Here is a 22,749-nt window from a genome sequence, read left to right as displayed (position 1 = left end):
TTGTAGCTTCCAAGACCGTTCACACAGTCTATCTGGCAGACACACGAGGAAGAGAGCAAGGTTCACATAGTTAGCAGCCTTCCCTCCAAAAGAAATTTCACAGCAAATGGATCCCTGAGAAGGACATGCTGAGTATTCGACAGCCTTTTCACAGCCTGATGATACCTCGCGTTCGCCTAGCACTTTATAATATCACTATATAATTTAATATAAAGAACGTTATTTCATTTGATCATCAAAATCAGGAAGTTAGTTAGGGCAAATGTCACACTGCCCACCTGCCCCAGAGATATTACATATTTAGCTCAAGGTCACACTCAAGGTAACTAATTGCTTAATGACTGAATTGAAATAAAATATCTACTTTTTTTTTTATTCCCTGCTGCTTTTTCTGTATGAGTAGGCAGAGGATGATCTATGAGTTCAGTAAGGTTTTTTTTTTTTTACTTCTTCTGAGCAATAAACTGTGCCTTTGTGAGACCGACACACTGCTGAATGCACGAAGAAAGAAGCTTTAAACTGTACCTTTGAAAACAGCTTTAAATGCACCCTGTCTGAGGAATAAAAGTTTAGGGAGTGAAGAATCAAGGTGGCAGGATAACGGCCAAGATCCAGGTGAAGGTCCTGGCACTCTGGACCTCAAAGATACTAGCTAGCAGCAGCTCTGTTCCTTGTAGCCCACTGTCAGCTCTCCACTGTGGACTTAGCTCATAGAATAACAGTATTTTTAGACCAGTAGGATTTTAATTCAACTTTCTTTTTTTCCCTTTTTTCGTATTGCAGAAGTGAATCCCAGAGTGCATAACTGTTGTTCTCAATGTCAGACAACTATGTAGTGGCAGAATAGCAATTTATTGATGACGTTTCAGCCCTCGGCAAACTTTAATACCTGATCTCACACATCCCATTTGATTTAACTGGTTCTGTGGACCAATAGACCAAGCGTGAGAAGGACATTTCGTCTTAATTTTAGCTTGATTTGAACAGAATTCTAAATGTTAGTGTGAATCTTACAGTCATAAAATTTTTCAAAAGACTGTATTTCATAAGCTTTCACAATGGCTCACTGAATTAATTATACACAAACATACATGCTTAAAGAAAGAAGGGCTACATTCAGAAAACGAATATATGTATGTGTATGTATGACTGAGACATGACGCTGTACATTGGAAATCAACACACTGTAAACTGACTATACCTCAGTAAATAAATAAACAAATAAATAATGAAAGGTTACATTCAGCTCAAGAAACACAGGATCTTAGAGCTGCAAGGAACCTGATAGGTCAAATGGTTTCACTTCTTGCTAATCTTGTGAACTTCCAGTGCATAAAATATTCATGTAACCTTTGCCTAATCCTCTCCAGGAAGAGAAAACAATATTTACAAATATAGCCATACTTAAAAAAAAAAATAAACCTCTGATTGGGACATACAGGGCTTTCTCCAGTGTAACAGAATGCTGCTACATTCGCGGGTTCTGCTTCTGTCTTCTGAAGCTTCAAAGAGTAAGTCCCATGATTTTGTCCAAGGATAGCGTTCACTCTTTGAACACAGCTGTCAGCTCCATGAAACCTCAACGCTCCCCCACCACTGATCTATTACTCCTGCCTCACGCCCTCACGACTTTCTTTCTCTAGAGTAAAACATTCATTTTATCTCATATATATACATACATACATACATACATACATACATACATATGTAAAATCTGGTTGTTAGTCCCCTTGAAGTTTGTGGTCATCCCCCTTAGATGATCCCAGTTTAACTGGGGCATTCGATGGGGAGCAATATCAGAATGCTGTGGGGAATATGCTTGGAATTTAAGGCTTACTTTCATTCTGAAGACAGTCAATAGGAAGAGATTTATCCCACTGAGCCTTCCAACAAAGAGGACCACGATGCTCTGGTTCTGATTTCCCAGGGAGGGTGTAAATGGCTTCCTCAGTAGTCAATGGGCCATCAGTACAGTGACCGTGCTGGGAATGGAAAGGGATGTGCTCTGTAGTTTGCAGAGAAACAGATGCCTAAGACTAGAAGTGAGGGACAAGGGAGAAAACGTATGCGGTCAAAGCACTCCCAGAAATTGAGGCATTAAAAGTTGTCATGCCAGCTCTGAGGAGATTGCTGTGGCCAAAATGAAGATCCCAGGAATCTCCAAAGTAGGACAAAGGTAGTGAGAGATGTGACAGAATAATCATTTGTGCTCAGCTTACTGACTCCTGCAGGGCGATGAGAAAAAGGTATAGACTGGTCAGAAGGGGACCTACCAGTCTTGGACCCTCAATGGCAAGACATTTTCTAAAGGGGATAAACAACTCCAAATCAGTTTAAAAAAGACGTAATTCTAGTTCATCTCCCTTTTTCCAGAAGCTCTTAGGAATAGATATGCTTAAGGTGTATAGGAATTGCAGTCCCCAAGTTTGTAACAGGACAGTATAATTGTCTGCCATGTAGTGACCCCTCTGCACCCCTCGGTCTCTGCTATGAGTTGATTTTGAAGATTCTAAGCAAAAAAGTCTCTATCATATTCCAGGTCCCATACATCCTCTATATCTTTTCAAAACCATGACATATTTTGAAATAATTTTCCATCTAGGTAGTTTTAGAAAAGTGGCTTAATTTCTATAGTTCTCATCTTGAATGCAATTAATCTTTGCAGTTTATTTCAGGATCCCAAATTGAGGATACATGTGACACATGATGAATTTTTTGAATAATCTGCACAAGAAACAAGGAATCTTACCTTCTTTCTCTCATGGTACTATGACGAGAAGTGAAATCTTCTTTATCTTCTAAGGAGCTGCAAGTCATCAAAACTGCAACCACTGTCACATTTACCTGCCTCTGGTATATAAAAACAGACGTACATACTTACATACCTGGATTTCAGCCACCACTCTCCACGTACACATTCAGTTGTGTACTCTCATACATTCATTCTCTTTTCTCTGCTTTCTCTCTTTCCATCTCTTGAGTCAGAGGACACCTAGACTCTGCACTTTGCAAGGCATAGAACTGGGCTGACGCATTAAACTGAGGAATCTTCAGGAAATAAGACCGCTGGGCAATGTTAGAGAATCAGGCTTTTTCATCTAGAAGGGGTTCTTCAGTAGAGTCTTAAAATGACATGATAACCTATATTACACAATACCTCTGAATCCCTAACATTTTTCCTCTGGCTTAATCCACATGAAATCCTTGATAAATTGAAATTAATCTATATATGTACTTAGTTTAGGGCCCAACTACACACTGTTGCTACACTACTAAACATAGGCTCAAAGAAGACGAGCTATTTTTAAAATCTGTAAAATGAAAGCTCCAAGAATCAATGATTTAAATAAAAGTGATTTTCACTTATTCCTTGCTTCCCTTCATAAAAATAAATAATTAAAATCTGGCCAAATTTCCCTTTTGGAAATATCTGAGAGTCGTTTTTCAACTCACTATTTTCTCAGCAATGTAACTTACGACACTTTCTCCAACCTCATTCAGGCATGGCCAGCTTGTTCGGAGAAATGAGACGGAATCGTGTACCCGGGAGGAAGAGAGCAGCATCCCCAAGCCCAGGAGTGCTGCTGGCAAGTCTGGCTGTGTCTCTGCTCAGCTTGAAGAAAGTGCAGAATGGGTCTATTTGTGCTTCTTCCTGCTTCCAAGCTACTGAAAAAAACCAGCTCCTTTCCACCCACAGAAGACCTCGCAACAGGCATAGCCCTCAGGAGAGCATCTGGCCTTTCCAGGGCTCAATGGGATCTTTGGGAAATACTAAAGGAAGAGCTGGCAAGTTAAGTGGACTCTCCAGACACAAGAGAGACCTTAGCATGACTTGAAGGCTGCCTTTCTCTTGTGTGTGTGTCAATGCGTGCACGCTCTCGTGTGTGTGTCCCCTTCTCTTTCTGGGGAACGGTCTCACAAATAATAAGATCCTCCGGGGGAAGACAGTGCTATAACCCAAATCGCTCAACATAAAATAAGAATGCTACTCCATTCTTACTTGGAGACACAAATATATGAACACACACACACATATACAAGCTCCACACACACTGGGATATTTTGCACACAAACATCAATTCTGTACATCAGCATGACTCTCATGCATCAGTAACTCAGTAGGTATGAACAAATACTACATTCCTACAGTAGCCATATTTTCCAAGAGGAATAAGAACACGTGTATGTTTACTCTTATTATCCACAAACAGTTCACAGTCAGAAGCATATAAAGGTGTTCAGAGAAGGTAGAAAATAGCACGAGTGTATAGAAGATACACTGGGATGAAAATTGGACAGTTATCCCTTCAGACGTATATGCTCTACGTAGGTTACAATGTCTGCACACCAGGCGTGGTTAGCCTGGCGTCAATAATGTCCAGAGTTTTCTGCAAAAGACAAATCAGTTTACAAAAACAGTCTGAAGATACGACTTACTGCCAGATATTTACAGTGCATTCCTCGTTCTCCCAGTCCAGACGGCTTGTACTAATCAGGAGTAATCTGTCTCATAAGTAACGTTGCTGAGTGATATTTAGCAATCTTTCAGGAGACTAGAGCTGTAAAGCTAACCCAAGGCGAATCATTTCACAACGTATATGTATATCAAATCATCATATTGCACACTCTAAGTATCTTGTAATTTTATTTTTAACGATACTTCAATAAACCTGGGAAAGAGGGAAGAAAGTTAATCTGAGGTCGAATTTGTCTACAAAGAGAAAAGATTTTTCAATCCTTTACTCACACATGATTTATTTAATATTTACAACAATCATATGAGGTAGACAATATTACTTTCATTATGAGGGACATCTTAGTGGTAAAACCAGAATCAAACCAAATTTCTTGGCTCTCAGGGCAGAATTCTTAACTATAAAAATTCATGATTTCCATAACTCTATGAAAGGAAAAGAGAGTGTACTGAATGGAAGGTAAATTGAGCCAATCTCAAAGATTAAAGGGCTATTCTGAAACTTCATGAAAATAAAGCAACTTAAACATTTGTAAGTGTCAGGTTTTCTTTTAGGTTGTGTTATTTCAAGTGCTGGAAAGCCTAAAATAATTATTGGTCAATCAGTTTTCTTTAATGGACAATTTATCTTTGTTTTTTTCTCAAAGCCTGGTTCAGAATAGGCAAATGTGCACTGAGACACAATTTGTGTTTATGAGTATTTGTTCAATACTGTTTTTGTTGTTGTTCTTTCACATGTCCCACACCTAAAGAAACATTGAATTTGGTTTTAATGTGCAGAAATTAGGCTGGGATCAGAGTGTGAAATTTTTCTAAGTAATTCAAGCAAGTTTCCAAAAATAAAGAGAAGTTGGAAGAATGACTGTAACTCAGGCTTTGAACCTGAGACATCACAGATACCTGCATCTCACCACTCATCCCCTCATCTTGTCTCTTATTAAGACATTTTCTGTCCTTGTGGTCATTTGCCCCAGGGGCAAAATCGAAAATATTTGGCAACTGGTATAACTCAGGCAGCAACTAGTTGAAACAGAAGTTGACCATGATGCTGGAGAAGATTCTGAGGCCAACCTACATAAAAGTTTCCTAATGCGTTTGATCTATTACCTAATCAACACTCATTAGGTCAATCAGCTGTATAGCATCCTTAGAGAAGAATAAGGGAGATGCGGATAAATACTTAACCATATTAACTGGTGCACATACGGCTGAATACCAGCACTGCACTTTCCTCCATCTTTGACTTACAGTGGGTATGAGACTTGTTGCAGTAAGGAGGATTGATTGAGTGACATGAGATATAGTTTTTAGGGTATAATTGTACTTTTGTGATTCTCGTAGAATGAGGATTTGAGAATTTGAATCCTTGAAACTGCTACAACAAAGCCTACATCACTTTATCTTAATATACGCACCAACATGTCCCTTTTCTTATATTTTCTCACTTGCAAAATAATACGGTTGGCCTGGAGTAGGGAATCTCAAACTGGCTGTGAAACACGAATTCCTAAGAAGTTGAAACTTATGCATGGCAGGGTTGCAAACTAGACATACCCTATCAGATTCTCCATAGATTTTTCTGGGAATCTGTATTTTAACAAACCCCTAGGAGATTCTTATGTAACTAGCTTGTGTAAGATCAATGATTCACAAACTTTTGTTTGTATCAGGAAGTTCCCAGACACTGTTTAAAGAAATCGTGTACTAAATAATATTTTGTTCTTGTTAAACCTACTTTATGATTCCTTATATGTCACTACTAAGATGCTGCTCCTTGCTTCCTTCTTGACGGGGTCTATGGTACATCAATCTGGGACACTCCTGGGACAATGGCATCTAGCCAGCACTGTCTTCCTGAGGGCGTCCTTCACCTCCTTGTTCCTCAGGAAGTAGATGGCTGGATTGAGGAATGGTACAATGACAGTATAGAGCACGGAGATGACCTTGTTGTGGTTGAAGGTGTACATGGCCCGGGGCCGTGCATAGGTAAAGAGCGTGGAAGAGTAGTAGATCACAACCACTGCCAGGTGAGAGGCGCACGTGGAGAAGGCTTTGTGGCGTCCCTGGGCAGTAGGAATCCTCAGGATGGCTGCAATTATGGCAGCATACGATGAAACCACAACTAACAGAGGGAGGAGAATCATCACCAGGGCCAAGAGGAAGTCTACCAGCTCTGCTTGTTCCTTGTCAGAGCAGGTGAGGTTAAGCAGTGGGGAAATATCACAGAAAAAGTGGTTGATGATGTTAGGTCCACAGTAGGACAGTCGGGAAATGAAAAGAAGCTTCATCATGGAGCTGAAGAAGCCACTGCCCCAAGAGGATGCAGCAAGGCGAGTGGCCATGCTGGAAGGCATGAGACTAGGATAACGAAGGGGTTCACAGATGGCCAGGTAGCGGTCATATGCCATGACGGCTAACAGGACACATTCGGTGCAGGCTAAGGCAATGAAGAAATAGAGTTGAGTCATGCAACCTACAAAGGAGACTCTACTGTCCAGGATAAGAAATGCTCCCAAGAGTCGGGGAACTGTGACATTGATGTACCATAGCTCCAGGACGGAGAGATGGCCAAGGAAAAAGTACATTGGGCGATGAAGGCTTGGAGTGAGCCAGATGGTGGAAATGATGAGTGCATTCTCCAATAACGTCAACAAATAAATTGCAAGGAAGAGGGCAAAGAGGAGCAGCTGGATGGGTGGAGAGGTAGGGAAGCCCACCAAAACAAACTCCGCTATGTGGTCTCCACTCAAATTTCTCATCGTCTCCGACCAGTTGATTCCCTGAAAAAGTAACAAGAAGAGCGAGATGCTAAAAGACAGATGGATCAAATGCTGACATCCTCAGACTTGCAATCTTGTGAAGATGCTTAGTGGCATAATATCAATTACTGTTACATCATTTTGTTCCTTCACTTTGTTGTGTCATCTCTCACCTCAAGGGAAAAGCTCTCAGACTTGAAGATCATACTCAATAACTTGGCCATTGTAACTACAGTGGGTATTTTATAAATGCTTGCTGAGTGGTTTCAGAACAAGTCTTAATATTTCAATTTTTGTTTCCTTATCTATGGAATGCTCTTCTTTCACTTTCCACAAACTCCTAAACTCCATAGAATCTTTACTCGGTATTTGTTGAGTGAATGGGTAAAAGAAGGAGTGATAGCAAGCTGGAGCCTGAGGACATACCTCTCAGAGGAAACTGAGTTTAGAAGAAGCAGTAGCTTAAAGATAGTACTTGAGCTATAGTGCAAAGTAGCATGGGAGGAGGGAGATTGATTTGGGAAGCATTTATTCACAGTTGGAGAAATAATTCAATATAGAAAAGAAAATGGAGCTCTGCTCCAGAAATTTTTCACTCATTTTTATAAGCATTTTTGAGTACATTTTTGTGCTAGAATTAGGTTGTCCCATTCCCGTGAAGCAGATTGAAAAATGGGCCACAAAAGCTGTCCACATCCTAATTCCGGGAACCTGTAAATATTACATCTGTGACAAAGACTTTGAAGATGAAATTAAGTTAAGGGTATTGACATGGGGGATTATCCTGGATTATCCAGGTGGAATTTAAATGCAATTTCAAGGGTTCTTAGAAAAAGAAAAAGGAGCAGAGGGAAATTTGAAACAGACACACGGAGGAGAAGGCAATGTGAGGATGGAACAGAGAGAGATTTGAAGACGCCAGTATGGAGACTGGATTGATTTGGCCACAAACCGAAGAACGCCAAAAGCCACAAGAGGCTAAGGGAGGCAAAGAATAAATCCTCCCCTACCGCCTCTGAGAGGAGTGCAGCTTTGTCAACACCTTGAATTTGGCCAAGTGATACTGATTTCAGACTTCTGGTCTCCAGAACTGTAGGAGAATAAATCTCTACTGTTTCCAGCCATCAAATTTGTGATAACTTGTTACAGAAAACCGATACTGTTGGCAAGGCATTCAAGTGGAAGAGGCAGTCATATGCCCCCCAATCATCCTTCTGTGACTTCCCAGTCTCCTATCAATAGTGCCATTGGCCAGGCATCTCCAGAGGGCATCTGGCAAAATTATAAATCTGATTTGAAATTGGATCACATGTTAGATATCACCAAGCATTTTCATTTTTGGTAGAACTTAGGCTCTTGTCTTCACACTTTTTTTTTTTACCCTTTCAGCAACTTAAAAATATATATATCAGCTTGCCTATTTTAAACTTGACATCTATTTTTTATCATACATTTAAATAGTTGCAAGGAATTTAATTTCCTCTACATTGTAAGTGTTGACGTTTTAAATGAAACTCTTAACATCACTCCTTTATATGTACAGTGAAATCTAAATGTTGATGCTATGATAACCCACTAATACTTATTTTAAAAATTTGGTGATGCTTGTTTCTTTTAAAACGGAAATTTTATATTATTTTTCTTACTGAACTCATAATTCATGGTATTATATTTTTATAATTGCAAGCCTTTTATTGATTTTTCCATCTCTATCTATCTACCTACCTATCTGCATAGGTTTTGTTTCTTTGTTTCCTGTACTCTTGGGGCTATAAATATTTTTTAAAAGATTTTCTTCTAGACATTGTTATTATAATTAGCATACATTTCACCAAAGCAACAGAAATATAATAATAAATTTTTAAAAATACATTAGATAACATTAAAAAATTTATTAGAATATCATTTTGTAATAATGTTGAGTGTACTTTTTTCAATTCTTGTGTGCATTCATAAAGACTACTTATTACCATAATGAGAAAGCTTTCAGCATCAATTTCATTCTTACTTTTCATTTTGGAGATATAGACACTGAGGAAACTAGTTCATATAAATAAATGACATTGATATACCAAAGCTCAGGGAATGGAATTTGTTTTGTTATAGTAATAACACTAAATTATTTGAACTTTCTATTAGTTATATGCCAGAAATTACACGGCGATATATCATCAAAATGGCTTTTATTGATCTATTAGCTGACAACTCAATTAGCTTCCATTTCAATTACGTTGAAAGAAAAAGATTGGAAACCACTGACTTGCAAAAGGATGTGTTAGCCAGTTTTCAGTCATTCACTTTCTCAGCACCGACAGTGGTACTGTCTCTAACTTACACTCTGGGGCACTTCCACACAGTAAGATTCAGTTATGCCTTCCCTTGGAAGGGGCTAAAAAGTTTTGACAAGGAAAGTGGAAAAGGAGAAGAAGTACTTTCTCAAGCAGATCAGTTTTAAGAAGAGCCGGTAAGGGAGTTGAAGATCAGGGAATGAATCGTTTGGAACAATTCATACCTGAATCTTGGAAAGCCTTTTGCACCTTCCAGTGCACGTAAGCCCAGGTTTGGAAAACTGATTTAATGTATCAGGTACTTTTCTGAGAGAGAGTTTGGGGAGGAGGGTGGGGTGGTAAGGTTGGGGGCAGGAGAGGAAGGAAGCACAACATGCCTTGGGGCTAGGTAATTTCCTACAAGATAGGAAAACATTCAAAAAATGGTGGCTAGAAACCCACCATCTATGGTAAGGGAATTCTGATGCCTGAAGTAAACCGAGCAATAACAAAGTTTGAAGAGGGAACCTGTCTTCATCCCTCTATTCTCAGTAGACAGAGCCGTGCTTAGAACACAGTAGAGACTCAAAAAATATTAGTGGAATGAATTTCAGTCTTGACTTGTATAATTTTGAATAATTTACTTCCTTCAGATACTTGCTTTTTTTAAATCATACAAACTGAAAACAAACTAGAGTTCTTTCTACTTGCAGCACTGCTTGGAATTTGGTTGAAATTCCAACTTGGTCCAGGAACAGTCCTGAGGGACAGAGGAGAGAAATTGTTAGAAAATGGGGTGGAGAGAGAGAAGCACCCTGGGAAGCTCATTGTCTGGTTCACAAGTTTTTTTGAAGCTAGTCTTGCTCTGCAGCCCATAAGCAGCTTAGCTAGCCTGCTGATTCCAATGCAAGCCTGTAAGTAGGGTTCCTTATGCCCAGCGGTGCCCCTGACCCCAACTCCTGCCCAGTCCTCAGTATCACTTCACATCATTATCTTCATAGGTTTTGAGCTCAGTTATTAAAAACAGAATACTATTTGTCATTCAGGCTGGACTGCTATTGCCAAAGACTTTCTTTTCTAGTCACAGCAACTCTGGCCCCTATTCCCTGCCAGATATTATCTCTCTCCATTTTCTAAACCCTGCTCCAAATCTGCCTTCCCTCCTCGCAGTACTCAGATCTCAGGTATCTCCAGATATATCAGGGAACACAGAGCACTGAACTCTTGTATTATTTGTTCCTTTTTTTTTTTTTTTTTTTTTTTCCTGTTTGCTCTCACTTCTGGTCTACGTCTTTTCTCCTCTGTCAGTCCTAGAACAACAGTCCTCTTCTACAGGCACTTGAAGATGTTTGTGATATCAAGGTAGCATCCTACCGTCAGCCTAGCACAGGGCAGATGGGCCTAAAGTTTCAACATTCATACAGAGATAAGCTCTTTAATCACACCCTCCTCATTTCACAGCTTAAGTTCCAAAAAATAATTAATAAGGAAGATCGCAAGAACTTCTCCCATTGCACTTCGCTTTAGCGCCAAGAGCGGCTTTCTATCCGCAGATCTTCTCAGGACTAAATGATACTGATGGTGTTGTACAATTTATCTTTGGCTTGCTCTCAAATGCTCCCTTTCATGGTCACTCTCCCTTCCATGTCTATCACCCATCACTCTTGTTTAACCCTCCAGTCACATCAAAGTTCTTTAAGACACCACTCTGGTTCCTGCCTCTGGTCTTTTGCACATGATAAACATCATAAACATTAGTTCTCCTGTGAAGACTTTGCCCAGTGGCTCCCTTATACCTGCTGTTATGATTATGACTCTATTAACAGACCTAGGAGGTAATTATGTATTTACCAGGATTTTTCCTCCTCAAGAGTGGAAAAAAACAGTCATTTCTCTACCCTTACTAACTGCTTTGCACATAATAGGTAACCAGTAAGTATTTATTGAATGAGTTAATAAATAAATGAAGTAATAATTTAGGATTTAGGGAAATTAAGTTTCCTTCTTACAGAGGTAGAAAGTTGAACCTGTTTTGTTTTGGGTTTTGTTTTTAATCTATAACCTAGGGGTGCTGCTACTTCTGATGATGTTGGTCACTCTTACTTCATTAGGCTGTGTGACAATCAAAGAGACCATTTAGGTGAGAATGACTTGCCCAGAGTGTGAAGCATCCTCAATATTTTCAAATACAAGGACGATTCCATAGCCTTGTGGGCCTGAAACCCACACTTCTCCCCAACTGGATGGGGTGATTTGCGTCACCTCAGATGTCTATTTATACCAGCAAAATTGCCTTGATTTCTGTCCAGCCTCTACCTCCTAGATGTTACAAAAAATTGAAGCAGAACAGTGCATGGCCTCACTCCCAATGACCTGTTTCCGGAAGCCATACACACCTTTGTCCAGAGACATACTGGGAGGGGCTCTATACACAGGCATATCCCATTATCAGAGAAAATTAAGTTCTTTTTTTCCCTTGAATTCTTCATTTGATCATCACAAATTGAATACTCATAACTCATTAAGCAAAGAACTTGGTAACTCAACAACTGAAGATTGTCTGGAATCATTATAATGACTAATGTGGTCTGTGTCCATATGGCATTTAGAGAAGACACAATAAAAAAACGGATCATTATATTCAAGGCACTGAGTACTTTGTATGTGCTGGCTTAATCCTCATAAGAGCCCAATGAGTTTAAGCATTTTTTCTCTATAAATGACACAGAAGGCTGAGTGATTTTTTTTCCCCAAGATCATATATGCAGGAAATTTGGAGTTGGGGTAAAGTCAGATAATTTAGTCCTGCTGGTATCGGAACAAGCTTAATCATTATCCCATATGTCCTCCATGGAAATAAGTAGATGTTCATGAGTATAGCTGGACGAACTCACTCGTTCACATAAAAACAAAAGGTTTTTTGTTCTGTTTTGTTGTGCTGTGTTCCAGCTCATCTGTGAAGAGCAGTCCAATTCAATCCATAGCTCTTTAAAATCTCATTTAAATCTGAGCTGTATGGAGATGGACTACATATGGTAGGTATGGCTTTGGGCCCGGTCTGAGGGCAGAGGGGGGCCGCCTCTCTAAACATACCGAGGGTGGCCTCTGACGCTCCTACCGTCAACCTCTGCTCTTTGATCCCCCTTCCTGTACATAATTTCCTGTCCTTTCCATCATGTTCACAATCTCTAGCCCCTCACCGCAGTGTAGCTTAGCAACATTCTTACACTTGTGAACATTTCAAATGTTTTTCTCAGGTTCCAAATTGATAATTATAGACCCTTGTATATGAGTTAAAGAGCAGGGTGCTCAGTATGAGATGTTGGAATAAATGAGCTTTTTGAGATTTTAAGCCAATTGGCCATCTGAAGAAATTCAATATATTTTGAGAGTTCAGGAAACTGAAAAGAATGAATGAAGGATCTGAGGGTATTGAACCTGAATAAGGAAAACATTTTCATAGAGGTTCCTCTAGAATTTTTGCTTGCCAGTCTTCTGTATTCACTCACGTATCCATCTTTGGATGTTTGCCAATAGGCTGGTTACCTTTTGCTTCTGGGCAGGTGTGCTCAGTCCCAGCCACTCTTCAACACAGCTGGATGTTCCATACTTGTCTCTGAGTAATTTGTGGAATGGCAGGGAAAGGGTTTTGCAGATGGTGCCCTTAAGCAAGCAAGAGCAGCCTAGCCAGCCCTTATCACTTAATCATTAGGACACAGCCCCTTAGGACACATTGTCATGGTGACCTACCTCTCCCCAACAAGACTGTGTCCAAGTCACCTCAGGGACCATTTGTTCTAGGGCATACATGATACAATGAAAGAACAAAGCCTGGAGGGACATAGCCCTGGAGGGAAGTAGAATAAAGTCTTTGCCTTGAGTACATTGCCAGAGTGTCATCCATGTGGTGCTTCTGCAAACTCCATTTTCAGAGGTGAAGCTGTTAGTCTGCATTAGTACATAGATATAAAGATAATTCAAGTCTAAAATTCTGTTAAGGAAATAAAAAAATAAAGCAACAGAGTTATGGACAAATTAATTCTGGCAGACTCTTTAGATTATTAAATATCATGGAGAAAATATTATTTGTCAAACTCCACTCACCTTTGCATTTATATCACTTATCTGTGTATATGTGTGAGGAAGAGATTCTTTATTTCCCATCCATAAGTCTACAGGCTTAAATGAGGAAAGCATCCTCTCTTGTTCGCCGCTTTTTACATCATCTCAGGGAGCATACAGAAAAGACCTCAGGATAACTGGATGAGGATAGGCAGAGGAGTAATTTCAGATTCCTGATTCCTGATGCAAATCTGAATCCATTTTTGAAAATGACATCCGTCATTTTTCCTCATAAACCTGTGTTTCCTGACTGCAATTTATGTACAGTTAGCCCCTTTATTTCTCAATCTACTAGAGTTGTCATAAATGGAATAGGTTGTCTCCCAGGGTATGTGTTAATATCCTTATCATGGGACGTGTTGAAGAGGCCAACAGCATCCTGCTCAGGATGCAATACAGGGCAGGTAGCACACTGCAACAGAAGTAAGTTTCACTCCTCTCTGCGATAACGTTCGGTGTTCCCACAGTATAATCGGGTTAGAAACAATCGTCTTTACAACAGATTAAATGATGCTATAAGCAGTAGGAGAATTACAGTGATCTTTGAAATTTTAGCCTGAAGCAGTGAGCAGATGCTAACCCACAAAGAGGGACAACATGAGAACACCAGTGATGAGTTTAGTCCTGACATACTAAGCCCAAAGAGGGAGATATATGCAGCAATAAATTTTAAATGTTGCCCTGGGTTTTACGTCTGTCTTGAGATTGTCAACCTTGAAGTAATACAAATTAGTAAATATAACCAGAACAGATTTTATAGACTTAACCAGAGGAACAGAATCTATGAAAAGGGAGGAAGATGAACAAGGACGTTAGAAATGGCCATTGGTGACCAAAGAAGGGAAAATAAGATTGCTTATTTGAAATCTTTCTTCTTTTTAAATATAGGTATTTTTATCTATAAATTTCCTCCTAAGGACTGCTTTAGCTAAATCACATAAATATTATTATGCTGTGTCCTTATTTTTATTCCTCTCAAACTGTTTTCTAATTTCTCCTATCATTTTTTTTTAGACATTGATCATTTAGAAGTGTGTCGTCTAATATCCACATACTTGTGAATTTCCCTACTTCCTTCTATTATTGATTTCTAATTTCATTCTATTGTGAACATATATACTTTATAGAATTTGTAGCTTATTAATTTTAGACAAGAATGTCTACTCTGATGTTGCTGGATGTCTGTTTATACATATTTACATTTACTTTTCTTGAGTTTGTTGAGCTTCCTGATGGGTAGATTTTTTTTTTCAGTAAATCTGGGCAATTTTCAGCCATTATTTGCTCAAGTAATTTTTTCTTCTCCTTTCTCTTGCTTTCTTTTTCTGATACTCTCATCATACCTATACTGGTATGTTTACCAGTGTCCCACATTTCTCTGAGAGTCCCTACATATGTCTTCATCCTTTTTTCTCTCTAATCTTTGGATTGCATAATCTCTATCAGTCTAACTTCAGGTTCACTAAATTTTTCTTCAACCAGTTCAAATCTATTGTTGAGCATGTATAAATATACATGTATTTTTAATTTCAGTCATTGTACTTTTCAAGTCCGGCATTTCCATTTGGTTCTTTTTGGTTCTTTTTGTTTCTTTATTGATATTCTATATTTAATCAATATTGTCATGATATTTTGCTTGCTTCTCTAATTATGTGGGGTTTGGTTATTTAAATATATTTACAATGTCTACTTGGAATTTTTTTTAATATAGTCACACTCACAGGCAGTTTATGTTGCCTGATACTTTTTCTGGTAATGGGTAATATCTTCCTGTTTCTTTACATTCTCATTTTTTTGTTGTTGTTGGTGATGAAAACTGTATATTTTAGATAATATATCAAAGAAACTCTGGTTATTAATCCTCACCCTTCAAGCACACACACTTGGCCTTTTTTCTCTTATTTGCTTTTATATTGGTTTAGTGATTGACTTGATTATTTTATTGAACTCTATTCTTCCCACCCTCCTACAGTGTAAGGTCTCTGATGTTTCTCAGGGACAAATATTGGACATGCACACAAATGACTGGGATGACAGTTGTTTTGATAAGACTCACTTTGGATGTTCTTTTTCTAACCACATCTACCTACTAGCCTGCTGACTGCTCTATGTTTTTCAACCCTACCCCAGAGTATAAATTGCTCCCTAGAAGAATAAATGAAACAAAATTCAGGCTCCTTTGAAAGAATATTTCCCGATATCAGTATTTAAGATTTGTTCTGACCCAAGGAGGACTTCTGGCTATCTCTTTCTTCTGTGTAGAGATCTTTTTTTTAAATTGAAGTATAGTCAGTTTACAGTGTTGTGTTAATTTCTGGTGTTAATTTCTGAATCATAGTGATTCAGTTATGCTTCTGTATGTATACATTCCTTTTCATATTCTTTTTTCATTATAGTCTATTACAAGATATTGAATATAGCTTTCTGTGCTGTACACTGGGACTTTGTTGTTTATCTGTAGAAGCAACCTAAATGTTGATTGACTGATGATTGGATAAAGAAGTTGTGGAAATAAACACACACACACACACACACACACATATAATGAAATATTATTCAGCTACAAAAAAAGAATTAAATAATGCCATCTGCAGCAACATAGATGAACCTGGAGATTGTCATACTAAATGACATAAGCCAAAAAAAGAAAGAAAAATACCATATGATACCACTTACATGTGGAATCTAAAAAAGATGACAAAATGAATATTTACAAAACAAAAACAAACTCACAGACATAGAAATCTTCTAAAATGAGGCTGACACATTGAGGTAGAGCAATCTTTTCTGAGGACACTGACAAACAATATTACTGAAACTTCAAGCAATATTTTATGTGTCCTTTGTCTCCTGAGTGCTCCCATAAAGCTCTGTGAAAACCATAATGTATGTTATATCGTAATTGTCTCTACACAAGAAGAATGTGTGTTTCTTGAGAATATTAAATAGATATTTTATATTTTTGTTTTTACCATGGTGTAGCACATTCTTGAAGAGAGTATATTCTAAATATATAGGAGGAAAGAGATGGACACATTTCACATTTAGGTGAACAGAAGCCCCAGTCTCTTATTTTATATCTTCCTTGATTCCTTATTTAAATTATTGACAGAAGAATATGTCTAACTTCTTTCCATTAAAGGACTTTCCCGGTAAGAAAATTTTGAAAAATCTAATTAGAAATCAGTCCAGAGACAAAACCCTTCAATGGTAAACTATCTCTTAGATGGATGAAGAAACATACGGTCCAAAGGGGAAAAAAGGAGTTTATCATGTACACCGAGGTATGTAGCTGTAGTTAATCACTTTCTCTGCATGCTAATACACTGTATGAATATGCTACAATTTACTGTCTATTTTACTATTTGTGCATATTTGAGTAATTCTCAGCTTTGATCTATTGCAAATACAGCTTCTGTGAACACTATTATATATGTCTCATGGTGCACATGTGCATAAAACTATCTAGATTGTATACCTAAGAGCAGAGAAGCTGAACCATGAGGTTTGAGTAAGTGTATAACAGTAAACTATTTTCTAAAGTGACTGAATCAACATACACTCTCACTAGGAGCACACAAGAGTTCTTGTTACTCAACACTTTCATCAATACTTGTTAACCTATCCTTTTAATTTAACCATGTGGTAAATGTGTTGTGGTATCTAATTGGGGCTTCAATGTTCCTTATCAAGCTTACTGATTAGATCAAGCACCTTTTCACAGGTTTATTGGACATTTGAATATTTCCTTTTATGGAAGATCTGTTCATATCTCTTGAACATTTTTGCTATTGATTGGATTGTCTACTTTTTTAGGTTTTTCTTTTAATTTTTGGAAGAGATTTTGTGTATACTATATAAATCTTTTGCCAATGACAGATGTGGCGTATATTTCCTCTCACTCCTCATTTAATTTTTGTGTTGTAAAACAAAATATAGATACAGAAAATCAGCCACCCAAATGCATAGCTTAGTGAATTTCTGTGTGTGTGTGAAGCAAACACCCCCATAAATACAATTTACGATGAAGAAAAAGAGCTTTCCCAGCCAGGTATCCCTCCATGTGTCAATGTATCAGCCTCCAGCCTCCAAATGTGATCAGTATCGTACATTTTATATTAAACAGTTTCTTAAATTTCCTTTTAGTTTTATGTGGCTTACCTATCCATTTACTGAATAATGCTTTTTAGATGGGCAGCATTTCTTAAATTCAATTAAATAGATATTTTTATTTCTACTTAAGACTTTTTGGTCCAGTTTAAGCAATCTTTTCTTAACCTAATGACATTGGTAAGATTTTTTTTTATATCACCATGTAAAAGTTTTATTGTTTTGCCTTTCAAATTTAGGTTTTGATATCCAAAATTTGATTTTTTGTTGTTGTTGCTTACAGAGGTAGGTTGTTTTTCCTATGTCAATATGCAGTATTTCCCAGGATGAGTTTTTGAAAAATCTGTTGTGTTCTCACTTCTCTGCAAAGCCATATCTGTTCAAAGCAAGTGCCCACGTGTGCACGAGAATGTGGGGGCTCTGTGTTCTACTCTCTCGCTGTATTTGTCACCTGTGTCAATGCTGTACTGTAGTTTCATTATGAGTCTTGATATTTGGTAAGACAAACCATGTTAAATTGTTCTTCAAAAAATGTCTTAGTAATTGTAAAGCTATATAAAATTTAAATAACCTCATAATTCTTCTGGGTAACATAGAGATTTGACATGCTCATCTAGTTTCCTTGATCACACATTGTATGGCTGCCAAAATTATTCCAAAACATCTTTTATTTTCAAGCCACTCAATACTGTGGGATTTTGTTAAATGTTAGCTATTTAATGCCTTCATCTTAAAGAAAACAGAGGTTATAGTCAGCCTTCATCCAAAGATTCCCCCAGTCATGGAACATGTAAGCTCTACTGTCCTATTTACTTATTTATTCAATGTTCCAAAATATCCTGAGCATTCAGAAGCAAGCATGCGACAGGCACTGGAAGGACACCATCATGTACGATGCTATTAAAAAACATTAATAATCAGCATGGCATGGACCTTAACAAATGTAAATATCAATCGAGATATAAACAGACAGACAGTTGATGATTTCTACATAGTTTATTTCCTCTTAGAAATGACTCATCTCCTGGTGGGCACAGCACAGTACCTCACAATACTAACTAGAAAAATTCTTCAATTTTTACCTCTCCAGATATTTTTGAATATTTCTTAATATAGTGGTCATAGGCGGTGTTTTTCATCCCACAATTTTTCTTTTCCCACTTCATCAAAAGTGCAGAACCCAGAAGCTGACTGGTAGAAGACTAAAATCTTCAGGGACAAATAGCAGTAGAAGTAGGCACACAATTTCTTTAACATGCTAAGTAAATATCTGTCAGGGCTTAGGGCCAAGACTCGGTCAGCTGATCCCCATATGCCAACCGCTGGGAAAAGACAAATAGTGCTGAATTCTCCAGATACCACAGGGTAAATTCCTCTCTGATTTTCGGAGATGTTCAATCATGCAGCAATAATCCAAGATTATTTATTCAACAAAATTGTCTTTCCAAGTACCTTTCTAAAAGCACCCTTCATGTCCTTATTCCTGAGGCTGAATATGAGAGGGCTGAGGAAAGGAGTAATGACAGTGTAAGGGACTGCTATGAGTGTGTCATCTCCCCCCGATGCTTCTGGCTTCAGATAAACAATAGATGCAAAGCCAAAGTGGACGATGACCACCGTGAGGTGGGAGGCACAGGTAGAAAATGCCTTCTGCTTGCCCTCAGCTGAAGGGATCCTCAAGACAGTGGAAAGAATGAAGACGTAAGTGAGGACGATGAGCAGGAAGGTGCCCATCAGGCCTGACACTGAGATCAGTGTAACAGTGAATTCTGTGAGGTCACTGTGTAGACAGGACAGCCTCACAACTGCCCGCATATGACAGAAGAAGTGTTTGACCAGGTTGGGGCTGCAGAAAGAGCCCCTGAATATCAGTGCAGTCTCTGTCACAGAGATAAAGAAACCCACAGCCCAAGCAGAGGCCACCAGTTGTCCACATACCATGCTGGTCATAAGCAATGGATACCTGAGGGGGTTGCAGATGGCCAGAAAGCGGTCATATCCCATCACAGTGAGAATGATTGTATGAGTGCCACCAAGTGCCAAGAAGAAATACATCTGCAAGCTACATCCTATGACTGAAATGCTTCTGTTCTTGGCCAGGAGATCTGTCAGCATCCTGGGGATAATGGTGAGTGTGTAGCAGGTCTCAGAGAAAGAGAGTGCACTAAGGAAGAGGTACATGGGGGTGTGGAGGGATCTGTCTACCCAAGTTAGACCCATGATGGCTAGGTTACCTGTGAGGGTGAGAAGGTAGAGGCCAAAGAAAACCACAAAGAGGAACGTCTGTACCTGTGGGTAAACAGAAAAGCCCACAAGAATGAATTCCTTCAGGATTGTCTGGTTGATCTTCATTGTTGGAATATTTGAAATCTAAAAGAAATAGCAAATGAAGATTCAACTTTCTATTATTTTTGCAATTTTGATGTGAATAAGGCAAATCATCAAATTTATAATTACCAATTGATTCTTCATTTAAGTTAATTTGGCAAAACACCAGGTGTCAGAGATGACATTTTTTCTAATGCACTGTTCATTTGTTTCTGTAACCAATTACTGATTACTTACTATGGCTTTTCTGGCCTGTTTTGTAAAGGAATTTACTGTCTGTAATACAAAAGACAGAAAACACTCAATTTGTATCCAGATGAAGGAAATTCAGATGAATTTTATGATTTAGATTTGGATACACTCCTGAACCCTGAAAAAAACTACCAAGTAGTTAATTAACAGAGTAATGGTTTGACACAGCAACTTCTACGTATAACATTGTCTGTAAATATCTAATGAAAGTTGACAGTTGACTTCCTAGGAATTTGGGGACTATATATGGACTATGGTTCACAATTATAAGAGAAGCCCAATGTCATTGTGTCTTCTTGGGGAAGATGGTTAGGACCTGAAATATGAAAGTAGAGAACATGTCCCTCTGTTTATCCCTGAGCCATTGTGAAAAACTCCTGCCAACAGTAGAGCAATTTATACACTTAAGGTTCTTAAATTCTCATGATTTGTCACAGTAACTCTATAAGAAAGTCAATTATATGGATTTTGTAACTAAAAAGTTAACTAAGTTCTCCAAAGTAAAAAAAAAAAAAATGTATTGGCAAAATAAGAACTTGTTTTAGTAGCTGGTTCCTGGTGCAAAAATCTCGGCCCTTTCTAACATATTACCTGCAGAACAGCCCAATTTCACACAATAGGCCATATCCCCTCCAAGGCAGCCCAGAAAGGTTGTTTTCAAAGCCATAGTTAAATTCAGAAGCATTTTTTAAAATTCAAACTATCAGTTAATACAAATTCCAAGGCAGGTCCTTCCTTATCTAGTTCTTACCCAATTGTATACTAAATACCTACTTTTGAATCATCAGTACTAGTTATGAGTATCAGGCTCTCCCCCGTCTTCTGACACATTCTGAATGTGTGTGTGTGTGTGTGTGTGTGTAGAGGGGATGAGGGTACTATGCCCCACCCTACTCTCAGCTGTCTCCAAAGTTGTCTCTACATCAATTAGTCTCCAATTTAATATGCGATATGGATCCACTGACAAAAGAAATACACACCCTTTCCACAAAGAGAAATGATAATTTGGAGAAAGTTGTAGTGACAATTAGTCATGAAGAAAGGAGGGTCAGACCATCAAGAATGGTTTCCTACCTTGAGAATTTTATCAAGGCTCCAACGTCAATTCAATGTTACAGTTCTGCTCTTTCAAGATAGTCTTCACATTGTTGGACGCAGGCTTCTTCTTCACTCAAAAGAGGTAATGAGCGACTTAATACGAGAATCACTTGTCAAAGTGTGTGGATTCTTAATTTTATCACTGCTAGTTTAGTAACCTTGGGAAAACCCCTGTTCCTTCTAGGTCCAAGTTTCCGCAACTGGGAAGTGAGGAAAGATTTTTGTGCAGTTCAGATTTCTATGGCTCTAAAATTTTTTTGACCTGAGTTGTGAGACTAGACCGTGTGTGCCATGATCAGTCCCCAACACTTACTAAATTACAGTGGCTTAGAGTCTTCCCTTCTACCGCTTTAGAGATGCTGTCTGATTATTGTCAGGGCTTGAAGTTCCTCAGCTCTAGAGGTTTGGTTCTGGCTAGGAGACCCTCAGGGATTTCTCTCTTCTTTCATCAGAGGAGGAAGAGAACTTTCTCACTCAACTTTGGAATTTGCTCTCATTAGTTACAGAGCTTTGTGTAACATGTGACTCATAAAAATCATCTGGGGATCTCTGGAGATTTAAAACTTGCAGAGGTCATATTTTGCCCACAAACAAGGCTTCAAGCTACTTCATAAGTTTTATTTTGGCAGAAAAGGGAGTGAATTGCATCCCTAATGCCCTTTTGATTCACTTTTCCACACACCATAGACAGGCTCTTTCCCTCTGCTCCCCAACAGCCTTCCTGGTATAGACAAAAACTGTTGCCTGCCTTTTCAGTAAATAAAGAATATTGTCAGCCATTCCAATAAACAAGGAATGTTGCCCACCTTCAAACCATAAAGGCATCAGCCATTGATCCCCATCTCCCCAGTGGTGTGCACGGAAAGGGAATTCAAAACGGAGAAACACAGGACCCTAGCCCTAGACAGCTAAGATGAATACCAAAAGAATATTTTCAGTGACCCCAGACTCTTGCATCTTCCCACAGATAGAAAGGCACTAAAATCACCAATTTGTGATGTTTGGGGTTTTTTGTGATTAGCAGTATTCTTTTATGTTTGACTACTTTTTTTTTTCCTAGCAAAAGCTCCTATAAATCGTGGCTCCTCCCTTCCCACTTCAGAACAGTATCTCAGAGCTATCTGAGTGAGACGCTGTATCCCCGGCTATGTTCCTAGGAAAGGCCACCAAATAAAAGATAATTCTCAGCTCTTCAGTTCTGCTTTTTGTTTGTTTGTTTGTTTTCAGTCAACGCTGGGTATTTAAGAAGGGCTTAAAGATTGTACTATGAGAGGACACAGAAAAGTATGAGGAATAGTAGATTCTCTCAGGGATTTGTATTCTGGTGGAGGAGAGAAGA

At 38.5% G+C, this 22,749-nt stretch overlaps 2 protein-coding genes across 2 annotated transcripts; both read right to left on the bottom strand.

The window, feature by feature from the left end:
- Window positions 1–6,279: 6,279 nt before the first annotated feature.
- On the bottom strand, window positions 6,280–7,244 carry LOC102522109 (olfactory receptor 6P1). The gene has a single exon (XM_006178278.2). It carries the CDS (start codon window positions 7,231–7,233, stop codon window positions 6,280–6,282), a length of 954 nt encoding a protein of 317 aa, XP_006178340.1. The 5' UTR covers window positions 7,234–7,244.
- An 11,907-nt stretch (window positions 7,245–19,151) lies between these two features.
- On the bottom strand, window positions 19,152–20,125 carry LOC102506022 (olfactory receptor 10X1). The gene has a single exon (XM_014553808.2). It carries the CDS (start codon window positions 20,082–20,084, stop codon window positions 19,152–19,154), a length of 933 nt encoding a protein of 310 aa, XP_014409294.2. The 5' UTR covers window positions 20,085–20,125.
- Window positions 20,126–22,749: the final 2,624 nt, after the last annotated feature.

The sequence above is a fragment of the Camelus ferus genome, chromosome 21, assembly GCF_009834535.1.
Source record: "Camelus ferus isolate YT-003-E chromosome 21, BCGSAC_Cfer_1.0, whole genome shotgun sequence".
In the NCBI taxonomy this organism is placed as follows: domain Eukaryota; kingdom Metazoa; phylum Chordata; class Mammalia; order Artiodactyla; family Camelidae; genus Camelus; species Camelus ferus.
This window is presented reverse-complemented; position numbering and strand designations above follow the sequence as displayed.

What these genes read in the sequence shown, in the direction of transcription:
- LOC102522109 (XM_006178278.2), bottom strand. Translation starts at nt 7,233, where the DNA reads ATGAGAAATTTGAGTGGAGACCACATAGCGGAGTTTGTTTTGGTGGGC.
- LOC102506022 (XM_014553808.2), bottom strand. Translation starts at nt 20,084, where the DNA reads ATGAAGATCAACCAGACAATCCTGAAGGAATTCATTCTTGTGGGCTTT.